This window comes from Cydia pomonella, chromosome 6, assembly GCF_033807575.1.
Source record: "Cydia pomonella isolate Wapato2018A chromosome 6, ilCydPomo1, whole genome shotgun sequence".
Taxonomy (NCBI): Eukaryota; Metazoa; Arthropoda; class Insecta; order Lepidoptera; family Tortricidae; genus Cydia; species Cydia pomonella.
The window spans coordinates 21,463,306-21,482,671 of NC_084708.1; the positions used below are offsets into that span (position 1 = coordinate 21,463,306).

Genomic DNA, 19,366 nt, shown 5'->3' on the forward strand with positions numbered 1-19,366 from the left:
ATCTCCGAAAAAATGTAGAAATTAAAAATAAAGGCATGTCAAAAAATTTAGTTTTAGTCAAAAGTTAGTTAATAAAAACGATTTTATACCTAAACCACGGGTTATATTTTCGCGGTACTTTCCAGAAATTGTTTATAAATAGTCCCTCTATACATATATGAAACCGCAGCTCTTAAGAGGGGTGTATAGGTAACGTGATCGACCATACAAAAAGAGAAAACGTTTTTCCACTTCTAAATATTTTTCATTCCCTTTGATTTTTAGTATGTTATTGACACAATGAAAAGCTAGGATGATAGGTTCTTTTATTTTCAAAATTTCCATTTTTTTTTTAAAGCGAAGCCTATAAATAAACCTATCAGAATATATTATGCTGAAGCGATCGACATCAAAATCAAAGTGATTTGTCAAGATTTAGTTAGTGGATAACGTTTTCTCCCGAAATTGGCTTTCATAGAAAAAATACCGTCACCAAAAAATAAACACTTGTGAGTTTTTACACCACTGAAAACAATATTCACAGTTCTTTGAAATCCCTAGAATTGGCACCTAATTTCTACTGCGATTGGCTCTTCTCCTCGAAAATTTACCGAGCCCTGGATTAAGTGAACCTGAATATTTTAGACCACTAAAAAAACATTCACAGTTCTTTGAAATTCCTAGAAAAGGTACCTTATTTCTACTGTGATTGGCTCTTCTCGAAAATTTGCCGAGCCCTGGATTAGGTGAACCTGAATATTTTAGACCACTGAAAAAAACATTCACGGTTCTTTGAAATTCCTAGAAATGGTACCTTATTTCTACTGCGATTGGCTCTTCTCGAAAATTTGCCGAATTCTGGATTAAGTGAACCTGAATAGCGTCTGTATTCTATATTGTATGTTTGTTCTTTATTATAAGTATTATTACATTCCGTGATAATACTAATGATAATTAACTTCAATGTGCCTGACTAGAATACTAAACTATATACATCGTGTTTTTTCCGTTAATTTCAAGGATGATTCCTGTGCTTAAATGAAGTAACTTTCTCAAAAGCACCGGTATTCTAAATAACACCATTTCGGAGATAATCAATAATTATTTTATATCTTATAAGGCTCTTATGAGCGTGTACACTTGCCTTAGGGCCTGTTTACATATTGATTAGTGTTTAGTACGAGTTCATACAATTGCTACAAAAAGTAAGAACTATCCCGTGCGATCGATGTTCGAAATTACATTGATATATCACAGTTTTCAATTGTTAGGTTGAGTTAAATATTATGCCCGTGTTACAACAACGCTATATGCAACATCTAATTACTTTTTATAAAAATATATAAACCCATTTCGATTTTATTCACAAATAAGCTTACAGTCTAATAAACCAAGGCGCTTATAAGTAAGATATTATAATTATTATACAGCTATTTTGTTTCCTTAAACGTATTTACCGATATCCCGAAGTTAACGTAATTCAATAAAAACACAGTGTATATCTTGCGTTTCTGATATTACAGTGAAAAATAAAAGAGATACAAAAGCAAATGCCATGTACAAAGCCAATTGACTCCAGTAGGCCGCGGCAACTACTGTAGGTACACTAATTGTCTTAGTTCAGTGTTACTTGTAACACCTTTAACGGGTCAATTGTTTTTGTTTCACCGAGTTCAACACTGTTGCAACCAATACTCATTCAATTCGCGAAACTAAATAAGTTTTTGGCAAAAATTTCATTTTTGGTACAAGCTTTTATCGCTAACTATACTTTTCTTTCCACAGGCAACTAATACTCATCGAGCAAATTCTAAAAACCCCAAACACAATTAGGTTGCGTTGTTTTATCACAGAGTTCCTATGTCCACCTCTTGTCTCCATCAGCAGATCAGCTCGATGGTACCATAATATTGCATTGTCACCTGACTTACATATGTATGCAAATTTTCAGCTTAATCGGAAACCGGGAAGCAGATCAAATTTAACTTGCAAGATTTGATTACAAACAGACAACGATCAGGTGAAAGTAAATAAAAGAGCAGCTTGTAAAATAGGTACAGTTAAATTAACTAGTGCAGGTCCAGGATAGATTAAAACAAATCTTTACTAAGTATCGCAGTCAATTAAATCGGCATAATAATTAATTTTATAATACATAATTATGGTGCTACTTTACCGCCCCAGTGCGGTTACTCGCACTACATATACGTGAGTATATCGAAAATTTAATGGTCCATATGTAGGTATACTTACTGTAAAACGTTGTACCATACACGTGCGAAATGGTAATTCGCAACTCGTCGATTTAAAATTAAAACATGCCCTTCCATCGTGTTTTAATTTATTGCTACTCGTTGCGAATTGCCTACTTAGATAGATTATTACTTAATTCTATGTTAGTATAATTACTATATGGCAGCACTTAGGTAAACTTCTTAGCATTTTGTTTTTAAGTAAGTAAATAATCTTTGTTGCGTCTTTGTCTCAAATGTATATACCTAATAGGTATGTGATTTAGAATCCCCAGACCTTTTCTGGACTGGTCATATAAAAGGCATTTTTTTCTACGGTGATTGCCAAAATGTGACCGTAATCTTCCAGCTACAAGAATCACTGTTGACTGCGCTAATATTAGGCACGTAAGACGTTTGTAAATATAGAAGCACAGAGACATGCGATGGCGGTGCCACGGCCAGTATATGAGTCACTGCGTTCAGCCTTCAGTGTGATTACTTTCACTACCGACTTTGAGCCTGTAAAAGATTAGTTCCCTCACTTCACTTTACTCTACAAAATCTTCATATGCAACGCTTGGCGAACAGGATAGACCATTTTTATAATCCATTACTTAATCCTAGAGTTAATCCAGTGACGTCTCTCGAGTACAAAATATTTTCCAAATTTTCCTGCGAAAACGTAATTTTCTTAGTTAACTGTGCTGTGTGATCGATCTATTTTATTTTAACTAAGGCTCTTAGCATTAGCACACGAAGCGTAAACGTAAACGTATCGTAAAAACGTTACGAGTACGTGTACCCCTAGTGTATATTCGATATCGTGAATTCGTGACGTGCCGTACGCGTTAATCTCATTTTGTATGGGATTTTCAGTTTCCAAAACGTCCCGCTTGGCGCGCTGTTTCTAAATCCCATACAAAATGAGTCTTAAGTAACGCAATCGCGTAAGTCACGTCACGCTATCGAATAAATTTACACTAGGGGTTTTGGGCACCATGCGTCGCGTATATAAGCGTTTTATAAGTGAAATCTCATTAGTTGAAATCATGTAGTCGCCGGAGTCTGTCTTCGGCGGATGTATCTACGATCTTACTTACTCGCCAGATGAAGATTTTTTATTATTTGCTTATGTCAGAAGTTTTTTAAAGCGTGTGTCAAAATCAAAATCTCATACGCTACGCTATGAAGACACTTCGTGTGCGGACTTTTGAAAAACGTTATCTAAAATGTGCTGCTGAAAGAAGAGACTCTGTTCACATAGATTTTCGTACATTAACCCGCCTGTTGACATCTGTCAAGCTCGCACATTATGACATTGACAACCGCCATCATGGGCGGGAGAGCAATAAGCGTCTCTGGGTGCTGAGTGACAGTAGATCACATTGTGGTCTGTGCAATTGGCCCTGATTGTGGTCGATAAATCGATAAATCAGAGAACGCCGAGAACGGCAATAGATAAATTCTTTAATCAAAGGTAGGGTTTTGTTAGCATTAAGTACAAAAGTTGTAACTCTGACTTAGTTATGAACTGCACTATACTGTGTTACACGGCCCGATGCGAAGAATGATTAAGACACGTTTAAGATCTTGGAAAGATCTTTAAAAGATCGATAACTAAACGACATGTCAAAATTGACGTTTAAGTATTTCGATTCCGTGTGATCCCAATAAGATCCATCTACGATATTTCTAACGTCAAAATGACATTGGTTACCCGAATCGAGCTACTTCTGTCAATTATACGACAGATAAACCATATCTAAATGAGAACTTATCTAAACCAGAACTTATCGTATTGCATTCTTCGAATCGGGCCGACAGTGACGCTATGGTTGTACTGATTTATCCTTTTACCATGTATTGACCAACCAAATTAGTACCTACGTTGTAAGAATTGTTTAAAATCAATGTAATTCATGTTATTGTATATTCTAAAGGTACAAGGTTTTGTTTTCTTAACCCTTTCAACGCCAAGAACGCATAAAGGTGTCGTTGTCATGGACCTGGAATACTCTATGGTCATTGTCGTGAGTTGCGAAAACAACGACTAAAGCGGTACCTAATATTTAGTTCAGTATTTTATTGCACTAAGCTAACGCTAGTTGCCGTAGAAAAAAAAAATCATAAATATACTTAGTCGTAAAAATAACTATAAAAATTAAAGATAAGGCGGTAATTAAATTAGATACACGCCCGCGTGCGAACGTCAGTTTAGGTACCACTTTGCCACTTTATTCGTTACAGCAAATATATATTTCAAATAAGGGTTTACATTATCTTTATAATTCAATAGTGTAGACGTGTGTTGTGTCAGTGAAATTTGCATATGAAAAATGGCAGTGAAAGGGTTACTTTTCAATCTAGGTTCATAAAAACAAGTATGTATTTTTTGAACAAGTTACGAACTATAGGAAATCCTTGTAACGTAATTAGTGTGTATTAGTGTAGGTATAAAATATTTGTGATATTAGGTCGATGCGCTCATCGTTGATGTATTATATGATGATCGGGTTTCGCTTTTTTTTAATCAATAACATTGTTAATGGTATCGGCGAAAAGTATTCATTGTAGTACATTTATAATTGGCAAGCTAAATTGTAGTATTACTTAAGTAGTTAATTTAGTACCTTTACTTAAATAGGGTCATGACTAACGAAAGCTGTATCCACTTGATTATCATCATGTAAAAATACCTAATTGAATCTTGACCGATTCAGCTCTGTTGCAAAAGAGGTAGCCAAGCCAAGCAAACTTTACTGTGCGTTGGGTATTATTTAGGTATATCACGTCATTGACGTATGTGACCGCGTAAAATATGTCGGACCAAGAGAACTCCGCAAGTCTGCATGGCATTTTAAATGACAAAGTGTGGCAATGTCATCGTTAATGACAAATTTCTATGACAATGTGACATTTACGGTGCAAAGCATGTGCAAAGTTAGCAGACTGCCTCTAGTGGATTCAACTTTTGTTAGCCAAGCTTTAACCCCTTGAACGCCACGCCTATCGTGCACGGCACGTCATCGTGAACGTTGTCGGAATGCACGAAGGTTGATCATGGGATGGTAGCCGCGCGCGTCAATTGACGTCATAGGCGGTCAAATGGCTAATCTAAACGCATAAGTAACTAATTTTAGCCTTAATGTTACTGTATAAATAATAAACTGAAAGCAAAGCACTAACTCTTCTTATATTGTTTTGCACTAGTAATGTTAGTTAACACTAAGCTATTAAATAAAAACATTTTTAACTAAGACATTTTTCATTTTACTTATATTCGTATTTTCAGGAAGGGGGCAGGAGCGTAATTCGGCTTATAGTAAAATACGAACTAAGTATTCAAAAAGTTCATAATAAATGACGCTTTTATGGCCTCATTAATTAATGTCGGCGTCGTCGGCGTACCGCGTTTTAACCCTTTGAATGCCAAGCCTATCGTGTGTCTATATGCGTCATCGTGAATCTTGTCGGTAAGCACAAAATGTTGATATGGGGCTGTAGCGTAGCCGTGCGCTTTAGTTGATGTCTTTGGGGGTCAATCAAAGGGTTAAATTAGACGGCACATTGTTGAAATCATAAAAACAAATCGTCGAAAAAAAGTCATGACCGTCTACCTAAGTTTGGTGGTTATTATTTGTGCATTCAGCAGCAAAGGTGGCTAAGCGTTCAAAATAATCTACACACGCTCTTGTTGTCTTAAGTAACAATAAAGTAATATCAAGACCACTTTGAACACCTCAACCACTTAGCCAATGAGTCTGTTGCTGATTGCACTGCCCTGGTTCGCATGGAAACCCCCCGGGACTGCCACGAACATTGAAAATTGGCATTCGTCTCTGTGCCCCCTTTCGTTCGAATTGCAAGAGTGATAAGTACAGGCAAATAGACGAACGCAGTGGTTCGTTTCGTGGCTATCCGCTCGCGGAACAAATGCGAGTACACGTCATGATAAAACAGTCGTATTGCGGCTATTGTAATCAGTAGAGTAAATTAGTAAACAGACGGCCGTGCATTGTTTTCGTCGTTACAAGGTTGAGGTATTTCACTAAAACAATCATCTTTCTGGCCTTGTTTCGGTGGATTTTTCTTAATAAAAATAGTTGAAAAGACCACATTCTACTCCACTGGGCCTACTACTAAAAGAGCACACAAAAAACACACACACTCGCGCTAGCACTAAAATATCGGAGCCGTGCCCGCGTACGAGGCGCGACGGCAACCGTCTGTCTTAAGGATCCATATATTACAACGGGCACTGCACTTCTATACACACGCGTTCAGTATGCACCGGCCTTTAAATGGGGATATCACGAAATCTAGAACCTTGGCAATTTCGGCATCAAGCAATGGTTCATGGTGCTGGAGTAACTCCCGGTTTAGTAAATGTACAAGTTGCCGATGTAGGTATAACTTCGAGCATAGCGCCGACTGCTATTTCGCCGACGACGCTGTTCTTCGCGTAGAATCTATAGTAGCCTCCTTCACCCTACGCTGCTTCTTGGATCACCACTTCTAGCGATGGCTCTTAAACATGTTTTATCGAAATTGGTTCATCCGTTTCATTGCGTTGGATTAATCATTTGCTTTTTTTTAGGAAGGTTTATTTGTAAATTTCGCTCAGAAAGCGATTGCCACTAACTGACACTTCTTCCAAACGCGAGGATAAACTAGGCTTTGTTTATGCTTGGGAGTATATAATCAAAATATATTTCAGACAGTAAAATTATACTTTATTGTTCATACTTTATAAATTAATAACAATGTAAAAATGGCGGATGAACAAGTGAAGTGATGAGACTATTAACCACTGCTAATGATGCATTAATGAATTAACTAGAAATCCATCCAACTAAGCAGCTTTCTAATTCGGTAATATAGTATTTAATTTACAAATGAGAGCAATAAACATATTGGTAACAATAAAAACACAACCTCATTTACCAAAGATAACCTAATTTAAACTTTATTTCTATGATAATAAGACATTATTTCTAAATAATTCATACACAACATTAGCAATGGTCACAATAATGACTGCCTTAGTCTATCTATTTTAAATGTAAATGCTTTCTAACTATATAGATAGAAGTCTCAACAGATACATGTCAATGGTAACAAAATCTACATCAGTTTACTTACTGGTATCGGAGTAACTTTATCCCAATTCTCTCTCAATACTTGATAAATGCATCTAACAACTTGAAACCATTATCCATATAGATAAAAAATTGCCCATAGCTTTAAAATCAAATAAATAAACACAAAATGCCTACACACTAAAGTGTCAGCGTCAATAATTATTTACATGATTTCTTCAGCCTTGTCTTTATGGGTTTATACCAAACCTAAAGATGAAAATTTTCAACTTGGACTTTTCTAGTAACTAAGAATTAAGAAAGCCCAAAATTAATAAATTACACAATGTATAATTCTTAGATTTGCCGCGTGTCATGAAATAAATTGAAACTTTTATCCTTAGGTCAAATTGAAACCTATCTAATGATTCTTCTTAGGTTTACTGAGTTTCTCGTACTTGGTCTTGGAGGACCACCAGAGGCCGAAGGGGATGGCGAGGGAGGGCAGTGTCATGACAGCGAAGGCGGCCCAGTCCAGGATGTGGGAGGAGAACTTGCGGTCGTAGTCCTTGTGGGCTACGATGGCGCCCTCGCCGGGGGAGCTGCTGATGGCATGTTGGAGCTGGAAATAAGTCATTTAAATTTATTAGTTTACTTGTAATTTATGCAACTGGTTTTGTTGCCGAAATCGAAACCGAACCTGAAACCAAGACATTGGGTGTATCCTAAATTAAGTTATTGTGCAGCCAAAATATTTGGCAGTTTTTTGCCCAAAACGAAACTTCAGTTACATAATTAATTTATTACAATCTAACAAGATGATTTAACCCCAGGAACTATGATGCAGACTTCACATCTCAACTCTTCCAATAGCAGAGCAAATAAAAAAATATATATACATTTGAAATTAACCATTTCATTATTGGAAAATACACTACCAAGAGTACCAAGACTAGTTATTGTGCCTTATTTTGCCACAGCTCATGGGAGCCTGGGGTCCGCTTGACAACTAATACCAAGATTTGGCGTAGGCACTAGTTTTTACGAAAGCGACTGCCATCTGACCTTCCAACCCAGAGGGTAAACTAGGCCTTGTTGGAATTAGTCCGGTTTCCTCACGATGTTTTCCTTCACCGAAAACCGACTGGTAAATATGAAATGATATTTCGTACATAAGTTCAAAAAACTCATTGCTACGAGCCGGGGTTTGAACCCGCGGCCTCCAGATTGCAAATTGCATGCTCTTACTGCTAGGCCACCAGCGCTCAATCATTTCTGTATAATTTATTATTGGGTTTAAATAACATCACTGGGTTCATAACAATTAAGTGAAGCTAGTGCATTGTTTGTTTACTTAATGTTATTTACGAAAAACTGGCAAGACAGACAGAGAGTCCCCGGAAAGCTTCACCTTCCCATTCAAACAGAGTGTCATTCTCATTTTAAAACTATGAGTTGGATTGTAATGAAACTTTGCACATATAATGACATGAGGTATATCTAGTCCTGTAATTAGTTTATTATAGCTCCAGTTTATAAAACAAACAAAATAGAGCAAAAACAAGTTTTGTCTGAAAAACTTAAATTCCCTGTATTTTTTTTAACTATGGTATCTGAAGCTACTTAAACTAAGTATAGGACAAGATATATCTTATCCTATTTATTATTTTTTTTTTTTTAGGTTTTATAGTGTCGATTGAAGACACAGGGCCCTCGCTAATGATACGGGCGACCCTGTGTCCGCGGTGACATTTCGAAAGACTGTTTTGATTTATGCGATGCCGGGGCCGGCATCACCATCAGTCAAGAAGCAATGGTGATGCTCAGTTTAGAGACCCGGCGGCGTTGTTTTAGTGATTGAGCTTTGACGGACCCATGGTCCCCGCATTGAGTACGGGCGGCCATGGGCCCTGGTTGAGATTTGTGTTTGAAATGATTATTTTGGAGTTGGTGTGTGTTGCGAAATTTTTTTTTGGTTTTAGATTGTAGTAAGATAAGCGAGTTAAAGAATATGGGATTTTTGATTTGAAATGGGGGTTTGATTATAGATATTTTAGTTGAATATACGAATTGGGAGCGCAGTAGGTGTTGATATCAATACACGACGGACGCTGCTGCCCATACGTCGGTTTCCCTTAGTCGCCTTTTACGACACCCACGGGATGAGATGGGGTGTTGCTATTCTAAAACGCCGGCACCACACGGCGATATCTTATCCTATTGTAAGTACAAATACAAGTTTCAGAGCAATCTAGCAAGTTGTTTTAAAATGAGAGTGTAACTATGTTTGTATAGCGTCGGGGATAGTGCAATATCGTGTAAATAATAAATGAAATCAGAAATCATAGCATTTATTCGTGATAAACTATGACATACAAATGCAGCAAGTTACAATTACCTTGTACATTGTTTGAATTTCGAACTCTTTCGACTTTGTTAGTTGCGCGGTATTGCACTATCCCCGATGATAGAGAACTGAGCTTGCTGGGGACCCTAAACTTACTAGTCTTAAGGACAAAACAAAGCATTAGAATTACAGTGGTTGTGTATGGTGCAGATGTACTGGTATTTCCTGATGGAAACTTTGAATGTTTGCTCTATTTAGATGTTCTCAAAATTAGAAGTGCATATGGCACTACATATCTACATAACTAGTGTACTAACCTCAGTAGCGTCTTCGCTGGGCTTGTAGGTGATCTCAGCCGACGTGAAGTTGAAGTATCCGTAACGGTTGGAGCGCACGGTCACGACGTGCGACACGTTCGTCTGCGGCGGGATGCGGTCGATCTGCGCCGACAGCTGCCCGCCCACCACCGTGAACACCTCCGGGTGGAACCCGTTGTCCACCAGCTTTACGTCCACCGCCGGCGCCGTCCCAACGTTGTACAACGTGTACTTAATCAGAATATCCATGTCCTCGACCAGGTACTTGTTCAACACTTGCTTAGACACCAGCAGGCGCGCCGCCGCCGTCTCCTCATCGGCCGTCACCGCCGCCGCGATGATCAGCACGAGCGACAATAGTTTCGCAGACATTTTAACTGTAATAAGTAAATTTTGGTACCGTTATCGATGTGTAACGAAAACTGAGAATTTATAAATGAAACTAATGTAGTTCATCACTGCAACACTAGCCAGGGATGAAATTATACACAAAGGGAAAATAAAATGTAAAATTTACAAGCATTACCTGTTATCGAGCTTATTTTAATACACAATAAATTAAGAAATGAGAAAGGTTACGTTGACAGGTGAATGTACGTGGCTGACGTTTCACTCCACGCAACCAATCTTATTGCCAGCAAACAAAAATGATTACCCTACGACGGTGGCGATCACTTTATTGAGACGAAACTGACTTGCTTCTTGTAAAGAAGTATACCCTAAATATTGTTACTGCAAAAATAATTAATATATTAATGTATTTACATTTCTCAGATAGATTGTAAACTTTAAGTTATAGTTAATAAATAAAATAAAAGTTTCTGGCAGTCATTCGTTGTGAAAGGTTTTTTTTTTGTCTAGTCAATGTCAATGAACGCGATTTTACATGTGTCAAAAATACGTGTTTGTATTCCTTGTTCGAAAACGATTAAAGATGATATCAGGCGAAAATGTGTGAAATAATTTAAGCTTTCTTTATTTTATAAGTAGTATAGTGTTAAATTTATCATAGCACTCAATTAAACTATGACCGAGAAGGAAGATACTACCAAAAAACCGGAACAAGAACCATTAGACGACGAAGCTCTAGAGAAGTAACACAATTTCCATACACTGGCTGTATACCGATTGATTTCCAGTTAGATTTATTTGTGAATGTACACTTTCAGATTAGCCGTTGAGGAACTGATGCGGGAAGCGGTTCAAGGGGCAGCAAGAGCCGAAATCGTGGGCCCTTCTGGTTGGGTCAAAGGACCCCAGCAGAAAACGAACAAACGCTTCCTTGTTAACACGCTGCGGAATGCGGTGAGCTCAAACAAGTACCACAGCTCGCGGGCCGCTCACAAGCACTCGCGACACAGGTCCCCCAAAAGGGACAGGTATCCTGAACCTAGTATTAAGAAGGACAGATCCAAAAGAAAAAATTAAAAATGGCAGATTACGATATAGATTCACTTTTGCAAACTATTTTTGATAGCACTGAATGTAACACTTGGAAACCTTCAGATAAAATTGAACTTATCAATAAAGAATTGGAAAAGCTCAAAGCTGACACTAGAGACTTCCTTAGCAATGCTGACTATGACATTTCGGCAATCGTTACTGAGAGCAATGAGCTGTGTGCCGAGAGTGGTGCCCTGGTGCAAGAGATGGAAGCCTGCAGGGAGGAGATAGAAGGGGAAACAATGGCTGATATCCTTCAGGCAATAGATAAACAAAATCAGCTCACCAAAGAATTACAAACCGTAAACTTTGCCATTAACCTAATCTATGATGTAGTGACTTGTGGGAACTATGTTAAAGAATTTGAATCTGGCAGGATTGATAAAAGCTTCAACCGTGCCTGTGAATCCGTATATGATTTGCTGCAGTTCTTGGAGAACCCGGCAGAAGGGTTCACTAGCCTGGACATTTACAACACCACCAAACAAAATGCACAATTAATATTAGAGAGCCTGCTGCGTGACTTGTACATACTATGGGATAGGATGATAGCATACAACATTAAGAGTGGGGCCAAGAAAACGGAAGTTACCATTAGTTTCAACATGGAGGAGAGACTTGTAGTTGTTGATGCATTGAATGCCCTCTGCAAGTGCAAGAGACTAATGGAAAAGGTTAAACATGTATCCCAGTTCCTTCTAAAAGATGTCTTAGAACCAATCATACACTTTGACTGCACAGTTTATGCAGAAACCGATGATCAAGTTACCATAACCATAAACCATAAACAGAAGAATCCTCCTTACGACAATGTCATAGCTAACTTGAGAATACTCTTCCATTTTCTGAGTAACAAATTAAATGTAGATTTTGACTATCACATGACTTTGATGACACTTATAGGTGAGACAATTGCTGTAGAATTCATTGATATACTTGTCAAAGATTGCCTTTTAGACACTATACCAAATAACTTAAATGACTTGCAAACATATGGGAAGATAACTGCAGAGATAGAGGATTTCCAGCGGTTCCTTTCAATAGTGAAATTCTTTCATAAAGACAAATACTCATTATTAGCATACATGAAAGATATTGACATACTGTTTGCTAACAAGTCCAGTCAGTACTTTCTTGAAACAGCTAGAGCTATCATGCTGAAAGATTTGAGTGTGACAATGTCTATTGGTGTGGAAAGCATACCAGCGGACCCAGAGACACCAAGCACCTCGAAGTTAGATAAAAGTACAGAGGAGGCCTTAAAAGTGTTTGACGAGACGCTGCCTAAAAGCTTGTTCTACTTTCCCCGGTGCATGATATCGAAGACGGCTCAAGAGTTGCTGGACCTGGTGTACGTGATGATGGAGCAGGCAGTGCAGTGCTCAGACGTGGTCTCCAAGAAACTGTACAATACAACAAGGCTTGTGTTTGAGTTGTATGACGCTGTGGTACCTTATCATCATGAGAATTATCTGCAGACCATTCCTCAGTATGTTGGTTAGTATCACAAAGTGTTTTTTTTTCCCATTAAAGTAGGGAAAATAATTAATGATTTCAGTCATTTACATAAACTTAGGTATTGCCATCCTGGTCTAATCAGCTATAGAATTAATAAAAAAAAAGACAATTTTTAAAGCTTTGTTAATGTTTAATGATTTGATGAATGATTGAATGACTGATTTATTTGGTTTACAAAAGCAAAGTTATTATTTACAGACCACCTCAATTATTATATGTTAAACATCAAAGTAATCCAACAAATCAAATTATTTTATTAAATATTTTGTGTTTACTAAAAGTCACACTAAATTAAATTATAAACAGAAATAGGTATCTTACGAAAGAAATATCCCAAACTCCCTAGGGCTGGGCACTAGAAGCCGTGGCCGCTTTCTTTTGTATATGACATCTATTTCAGTCTATACATATTTATATTCCTTTTTTTAATGTTTCTTCATCTTGCCTTGTTCCAGCGCTGTTCCACAACAACTGCATGTTCCTAGCACACCACCTGCAAACCTTCGGGGACAAGTGGCTGATTTTGATGGAAGGCCGGCGCATGCAGTACCCCGTCAGCTTTGTGGACCACGTACAACAGCTTCGCGCTCTCGCTCACACACATCTAGCGGCGCATATGCGGCAGCAGCGCGCGCAGATACTCGACAACATACGATCTTCTGGTAAAACCTAAGGCCATTCCAAATTCTAACGTAACCTAGTCTTCTTTTCTGGGAAGCAATCAACATATACAGCAATTTATTTTTCCAGCTGAGGAATCATATTAAGGGCAGATATTAGTTGTACTATGTTTGTACTCTCAACAGGGATGGAGGGATGGTACAGTAAAGCATTTTATTTTCCTAAGCAAGAAAGAATTCTAGTTGTTTTAGAATTAGAATAGACATAATTTTATATCTAAAACACAAACTAATCGCACATTTACCTAAAACTACCTTAAGCCGATTTTGATGAAATTCGTATTTATTTGAAATTGAGTGATGTCTCACTGGCGATATTATTGGTTAAGGCTAAACTGACAATTTACAATTAATAAGAGTTTTATTATACTACCGCTGGCAAACGTGTTGACCCATTCAAAGACATTCAAAACATTGTCGTTTCGCTTTTTCGTAGCGTTTTCGCTTCAAATCGGGAAACCCATGTTATCGGCTACGACCGAAGCTTCACAGTCAATGAGTTATGTTCTGTGTAAAACATTATGACGTAATTTCTTCAGATCTGAACAACATGGCGATGAAGGATGTCCTTAGTGACGACGCGGAGGCAGCAATTCGTCAGAGCCTGCGGCAACTGCAACTGCTCAAGAACGTGTGGATCGGCGTACTGCCTTACAACGTGTTCACAAGGTAGGATACCCTATGTATGTCCATACAGGCTCATATAACATATCCTCAGATCAGATCTAAACAACATGGCGATGAAGGATGTCGTTAGTGACGACGCGGAGGCAGCAATTCGTCAGAGCCTGCGGCAACTGCAACTGCTCAAGAACGTTTGGATCGGCGTACTGCCTTACAACGTGTTCACAACCCTCGCACGATGTAAGTGCGAAAGTGACAGGCATAGTGACAGGTGATAAAAATGCAACCATGCTGCCACATGTGCGTACACACGATATATTTATGAGTGCTAGTACTCTTAACTGACCAATTGTAGTCTTTATGTCGATGCAGTAAGGTTTGCGATTGGTGAGTTAATAATGCAGATGGTGGTACTGACACTAAAGTCTTCGATTACGATTGGCCAGTTATCATCACTTTCGAGGACGGTATTATATATTAAATAAAAATATTTACACATTTTCTATACAAATTTTCAACCCCCTTTTGGGTTGACTTTTGCATGTTGATTTCAGTAGTTTTTCGTATGTCTGCATTGCGTCGACGGTAGGGTATAAAACTCAAATTTTTGTCAATATCAAATAAAACATTCTATAGGTATTCCAAGAAAGAAGGGAAGTGGCCATCGGTAGTGCCAAATAGGGCTTCATGTATATTTTCTGCACTTACTAACTTAGTTATTAAGCCAAAATTGTTACTAACATCCTATGGATCATTGACCTGCAATAAATGTTTTTTTTTTAATTCCCACTCTCTATCTTACAATAGTTGTATTCTGTGCTGTGCAGTCATGTAATAAAATTTAGCTCTTTGAAAACGAATTGTTCACTCAGCGAAGTGATTTAATTGCAATTCAATTATTTATTTATTTCGAATCTGGGAGACACATATAGTGTTAGTAGTAGTGTTTAAAAAAAATCAAGAAATGAAATAACATAAGATGAAATAAATAAATTTACATTAAAATACTAACCTAACCTCAAATTCATCGTACCGAACATCAAATTCATCAATGTTCAAGTTAACTAAATGACTACACGACGTTCAGCCATCTGGTTAATTGGCTCTTTGTCCGTATCGATATTTTTAGACGTGTCTGTACTGTGACGCGACTAGAGTCAGACCAAGATAAGTTGGCAGCGATTTTCATAGCCCAGACGGTGTAAGTGTTAAGTAAACGATTTCATAGAAGTTTGACGTTCAAAATAACCCGTGTGCTGTCTGGGCTATCAAAATTGCTTGCCAATTTATCTTGATTTGACTCCAACCGTTACTTTTCCTTTCCAGGTTGATGGCAACATTAGTGAACATGTTCGTAGAGGAGCTGATCCACCGCGTGTGCACCGTCGAAGACATCTCCATGGAGATGGCCACGCAACTCACTGATATTTACACACTCGTTGTGCAGAAGGCTCCGCAACTGTTTCAGGTTACCTGATTGATCAGTATTATTATTTTATTTCAGCCTAAAAGTATCAACTTGCCGCCCACTGCGCTAAACCGCTTTCCAGCTCTGCTGAGCAGAAAAATAGTATAGAAACCTCAGGCATACAGAAAAAAGTACATAGTGCTCACACCATACATCCGTTTTGGTACCAACACGCTTATTATTTTCGCAGTCGACATCTAGCATCGAGTAGCGGAATTATCAGTACTGCTACTTGACACTAGATGTCTCATGTGTCGCGACTGACGAAAATTGAATTGCTCAACAATTTACAACTAATATTACAAGCAGGAGTCGAAAATAGAGTTCCGGTTATGTGGTTATAATATTAGCTGAAAATTGTTGGGCATTAGACTTTCCTTTCGTCGCAACATCTATTGTCAAGTAGCAGTACTGATAATTCCGTTAATCGATGCTAGATGTCGACTACGAAAATAATATGCGTTTTCGTAATAAATCTGATGTATGGACCCGGGTATGTCCTTAAACTACGTCCAAAAGAGAGGTATGGGCAATGTGAATGTCATCTCGCCTTGTGTGGTAGGGCACAGCACAGCAGATGTCATTCCAGATCTAGAGCAGAGCCCAACTGGGGAAGTACCTCCACCTTACAGAAAACCGCAGCCAAATAACACTTGACCCTACTCATAGTGTTGTGTTCCTGCCGGTGAGTAAGGTTGCCAGAGCTCAACGAGGGGGGTGGGGTTAGGGTCGGCAACGCGCATGTAACTCCTCTGGAGTTGCAGGTGTACATAGGCTACGGAGACTGCTTACCATCAGGCAGGCCGTATGCTTGTTTGCCACCGACGTAGTATAAAAAAAAAATAAAAAAAAATGGAGTGAGCAAATGTTACTTATTTCTCTATGCCTCGGGCAGTAAATGAGAAAGCCTCAGATCACATGATTGTCTACCTCCGCTTTGCCTTGGCCAAAAATTTGATGTGATCTGAGACATTTCTTACCTTTATGCCCTAGGTACAGTCGCCATCTGAGATATTGCAGCGGTAGAGGCAATGCCGGATTTAGAGGTCTGGAGGCCTCGGGCAATAAAGGAGTGGAGGCCCCCTGGCCCCAAATTTTTTCCAAATAAAATGGTAAATTTACCGAATTCTCTATTGTGGGGGGCCCCTCTTTTGTGGAGGCCCGGGGCAGTAGCCCCGATTGCCCTCCCCTAAATCCGGCCCTGGGTAGAGGTGCTTAAAAATATATGAACACACACTCTAGCGCCTTAATAATAGAGGCGTGTTCAGATATTGGTGAGCACCTTGGCCGATACGATATATCTGATGGCGATTCTACAAACAGCAACACTGTTAACTGTCCATCGGTGGAACTTGTGCCTTTTGTAATAAGGTCCACCAATGGACAGTTAACAGTGTGGGCGATGGTATATACGATTGTACAGTCAGCATCAAATACATAGTGACGGCCAAAGTGCCCAAATATATCAGAACAACAAATACTAATAGCCTTTAATTACTGACTCATTAAATAGTTTTGCTGAAACTATTGGGTGGTTGCATTAATTCCCGCTGTTCACATATAGATGTGGGTAGCAATTTTAACACTGAACTATATTTACTGTGACATGTACATTATTGAAGCTTGAAGCTGTATTAATAAAATCCAGTTGACAGTCGGCATTTTTATATTCATTAAGTGATATTTAATTAGAGTGAAAAATGGATCGCGATAAGTTGTTTTTCCGATGTGTACTTCTGCATTATTTCGATTTGAAAAAAAGTGCGGCTGAAGCTCACCGAATACTCGCGGAAACTTATGGGGAATCTGCTCCATCCGAAACAGCATGCAGAGTTAGGTACAGAAGGTTTAAAAGCGGTGATTGTGATGTTTATGACAAAGAACGGCCAGGCAACCGGAAAAAATTGAAGATGAGGAATTAAAAGCGTTATTGGATGATAATCCGGCACAATCTCTAAAAGAATTAGCTCAACAACTAGAAGTCGATAAATCGACTGTATCGCAACGTTTACATGCCATGGGGAAGATTCAAAAAGAAGGAAAATGGCTGCCACATCGATTGACCGACAGTGCTATTGCGAATCGGCTAAACATCTGCATTTCATTACTTGCAAAGCAAAAAAAGAAGAGTTTCTTATGGCGTATTGTGACTGGAGATGAAAAATGGATCTATTTTGAGAATCCAAAACGAAAAAAATCATGAGTTGATCCTGGCCAACCGACAACATCAACTCCAAAGCGCAACATCCACGCTAATAAGACGATGCTCTGTATTTGGTGGGATATGGAAGGAGTTGTCTATTACGAGTTGTTAAAACCGAATAAACAGTTGGAGAAATTGTACAAAAAATGAAGGAAAAACAGACCATCAATTGCTTCGAATCGACGAAAAGTGATTCTTCTTCATGATAACGCTCGGCCTCATGTTGCTTTGAAAAACTGATGGAGTTTGAATGGGAAGCCCTCCCCCACCCAGCGTATTCTCCAGACCTGGCTCCATCAGATTATCATCTGTTTCGGTCCATGCAGCATGATTTAGAAGACAGGCATTTCAAAAATTATGAAGAAGTCCAAAAATGGATTGCTGATTGGATAGCCTCAAAAGAAAGCTTTCTTTCGCCGCGGAATTCAATTGTTGCCAGAAAAGTGAGAGAACGTTATAGCTGCCGATGGCACATATTTTGATTAAAATCATTACAATTTGTATCATAAAAGTAAATGTTCTAAAAACATAAAAAAACAGCGACTTTTAATGCAACCATACAATAGTTTTGCAAAAAACCTACAAATTCGTGTGACGTAATAAATGGATTATTATATTTGATGCGGACTGTAGCTTCTGGCCGCGCCTGGGCTATAACCGCGAAAATCGAAGTCAATTGCGGGCATTTTTTTTCTGTCACACTATTTTTTTTTAATTCTTTTATTGGTATTCAGGATAACAACAGCCGTAAATATAACTAAAGATATAAATGGTTACATAAAAGAAGGCCAATGACAGTCATTCATTAAATTGCAATATGTAACAAAGTAAAATAACAAAAACGTATGTATGTATGTATAAACTCTTTATTGTACAAAAGACAAATTATAAATATGGCACAGGATAAGCAGTACAAAGGCGAACTTATCCCTTTAAGGTCACGTCTTATTGAGAGTAAAAGAGAAAGATCCCTGCAATTTGGGAATTTCGATTTTCGTGGTAGGCCGGTGTCCTCGTATGTTGTTATATTGCCACTTTCTACTCTACTCTAGAACTAATGTAACGCACCATTTGTTATTCGCAATAGCAACTTATAATTTATTTTTCAGAAACCTAGCGATGTGGAAGAGCACGTCAAATCCTGGCCAAAGCTTCAAGAACTCATCTTTGTCCTTGGAGGTTCTCTGAAGGACATCGACAACCACTGGAATGATGGTAAAGGGCCACTGGCCGTCCACTTCAAAACAGAGGAACTCAGGAACCTCATCAAAGCACTGTTCCAAAACACACAGTTTAGAGCTAATTTGCTGTCTAAGATAAAGTAAATGTGTTTTCTGCTATTTCAGTCATTATAATAATATTAAAATAAATATGGTGTTGATTGAATTAGTTTGACTTTTATTTTGAATAACGAATTACCAAAATGGAATTTTCGCCGAATTTGCGTCAGTTATCGTGTTTCATTCCATTCCTAT

The 19,366-nt window shown here is 38.3% G+C and overlaps 3 protein-coding genes across 3 annotated transcripts; 2 read left to right on the plus strand and 1 right to left on the minus strand.

Moving 5' to 3' along the window:
- Nucleotides 1-7,667: 7,667 nt before the first annotated feature.
- On the minus strand, nucleotides 7,668-10,596 carry LOC133519273 (translocon-associated protein subunit beta). Its single transcript, XM_061853284.1, has 3 exons — nucleotides 10,482-10,596; nucleotides 9,956-10,332; nucleotides 7,668-7,913 (listed from the first exon to the last, which is right to left on the minus strand). The coding sequence occupies exons 2-3, from the start codon at nucleotides 10,325-10,327 to the stop codon at nucleotides 7,713-7,715; spliced, it is 573 nt and encodes a 190-aa protein (XP_061709268.1). The 5' UTR covers nucleotides 10,328-10,332; nucleotides 10,482-10,596; the 3' UTR covers nucleotides 7,668-7,712.
- A 220-nt stretch (nucleotides 10,597-10,816) lies between these two features.
- LOC133519277 (protein POLR1D-like) lies at nucleotides 10,817-11,383 on the plus strand. Its single transcript, XM_061853288.1, has 2 exons — nucleotides 10,817-11,049; nucleotides 11,125-11,383. Exons 1-2 carry the CDS (start codon nucleotides 10,982-10,984, stop codon nucleotides 11,381-11,383), a joined length of 327 nt encoding a protein of 108 aa, XP_061709272.1. The 5' UTR covers nucleotides 10,817-10,981.
- A 2-nt stretch (nucleotides 11,384-11,385) lies between these two features.
- On the plus strand, nucleotides 11,386-19,277 carry LOC133519274 (centromere/kinetochore protein zw10 homolog). The gene is made up of 5 exons (XM_061853285.1): nucleotides 11,386-12,895; nucleotides 13,372-13,578; nucleotides 14,136-14,265; nucleotides 15,547-15,688; nucleotides 19,001-19,277. Exons 1-5 carry the CDS (start codon nucleotides 11,386-11,388, stop codon nucleotides 19,214-19,216), a joined length of 2,205 nt encoding a protein of 734 aa, XP_061709269.1. The 3' UTR covers nucleotides 19,217-19,277.
- The last annotated feature ends 89 nt before the right edge of the window (nucleotides 19,278-19,366 follow it).

What these genes read in the sequence shown, in the direction of transcription:
- LOC133519273 (XM_061853284.1), bottom strand. Translation starts at nt 10,327, where the DNA reads ATGTCTGCGAAACTATTGTCGCTCGTGCTGATCATCGCGGCGGCGGTG. An exon ending in CCAGCGAAGACGCTACTGAG is followed by an intron (nt 7,914 to 9,955) that starts GTTAGTACACTA and finishes ACTTATTTCCAG; the next exon opens with CTCCAACATGCCATCAGCAG.
- LOC133519277 (XM_061853288.1), top strand. Translation starts at nt 10,982, where the DNA reads ATGACCGAGAAGGAAGATACTACCAAAAAACCGGAACAAGAACCATTA. An exon ending in GACGACGAAGCTCTAGAGAA is followed by an intron (nt 11,050 to 11,124) that starts GTAACACAATTT and finishes GTACACTTTCAG; the next exon opens with ATTAGCCGTTGAGGAACTGA.
- LOC133519274 (XM_061853285.1), top strand. Translation starts at nt 11,386, where the DNA reads ATGGCAGATTACGATATAGATTCACTTTTGCAAACTATTTTTGATAGC. An exon ending in CGACAACATACGATCTTCTG is followed by an intron (nt 13,579 to 14,135) that starts GTAAAACCTAAG and finishes TAATTTCTTCAG; the next exon opens with ATCTGAACAACATGGCGATG. An exon ending in CCTTACAACGTGTTCACAAG is followed by an intron (nt 14,266 to 15,546) that starts GTAGGATACCCT and finishes TTTCCTTTCCAG; the next exon opens with GTTGATGGCAACATTAGTGA.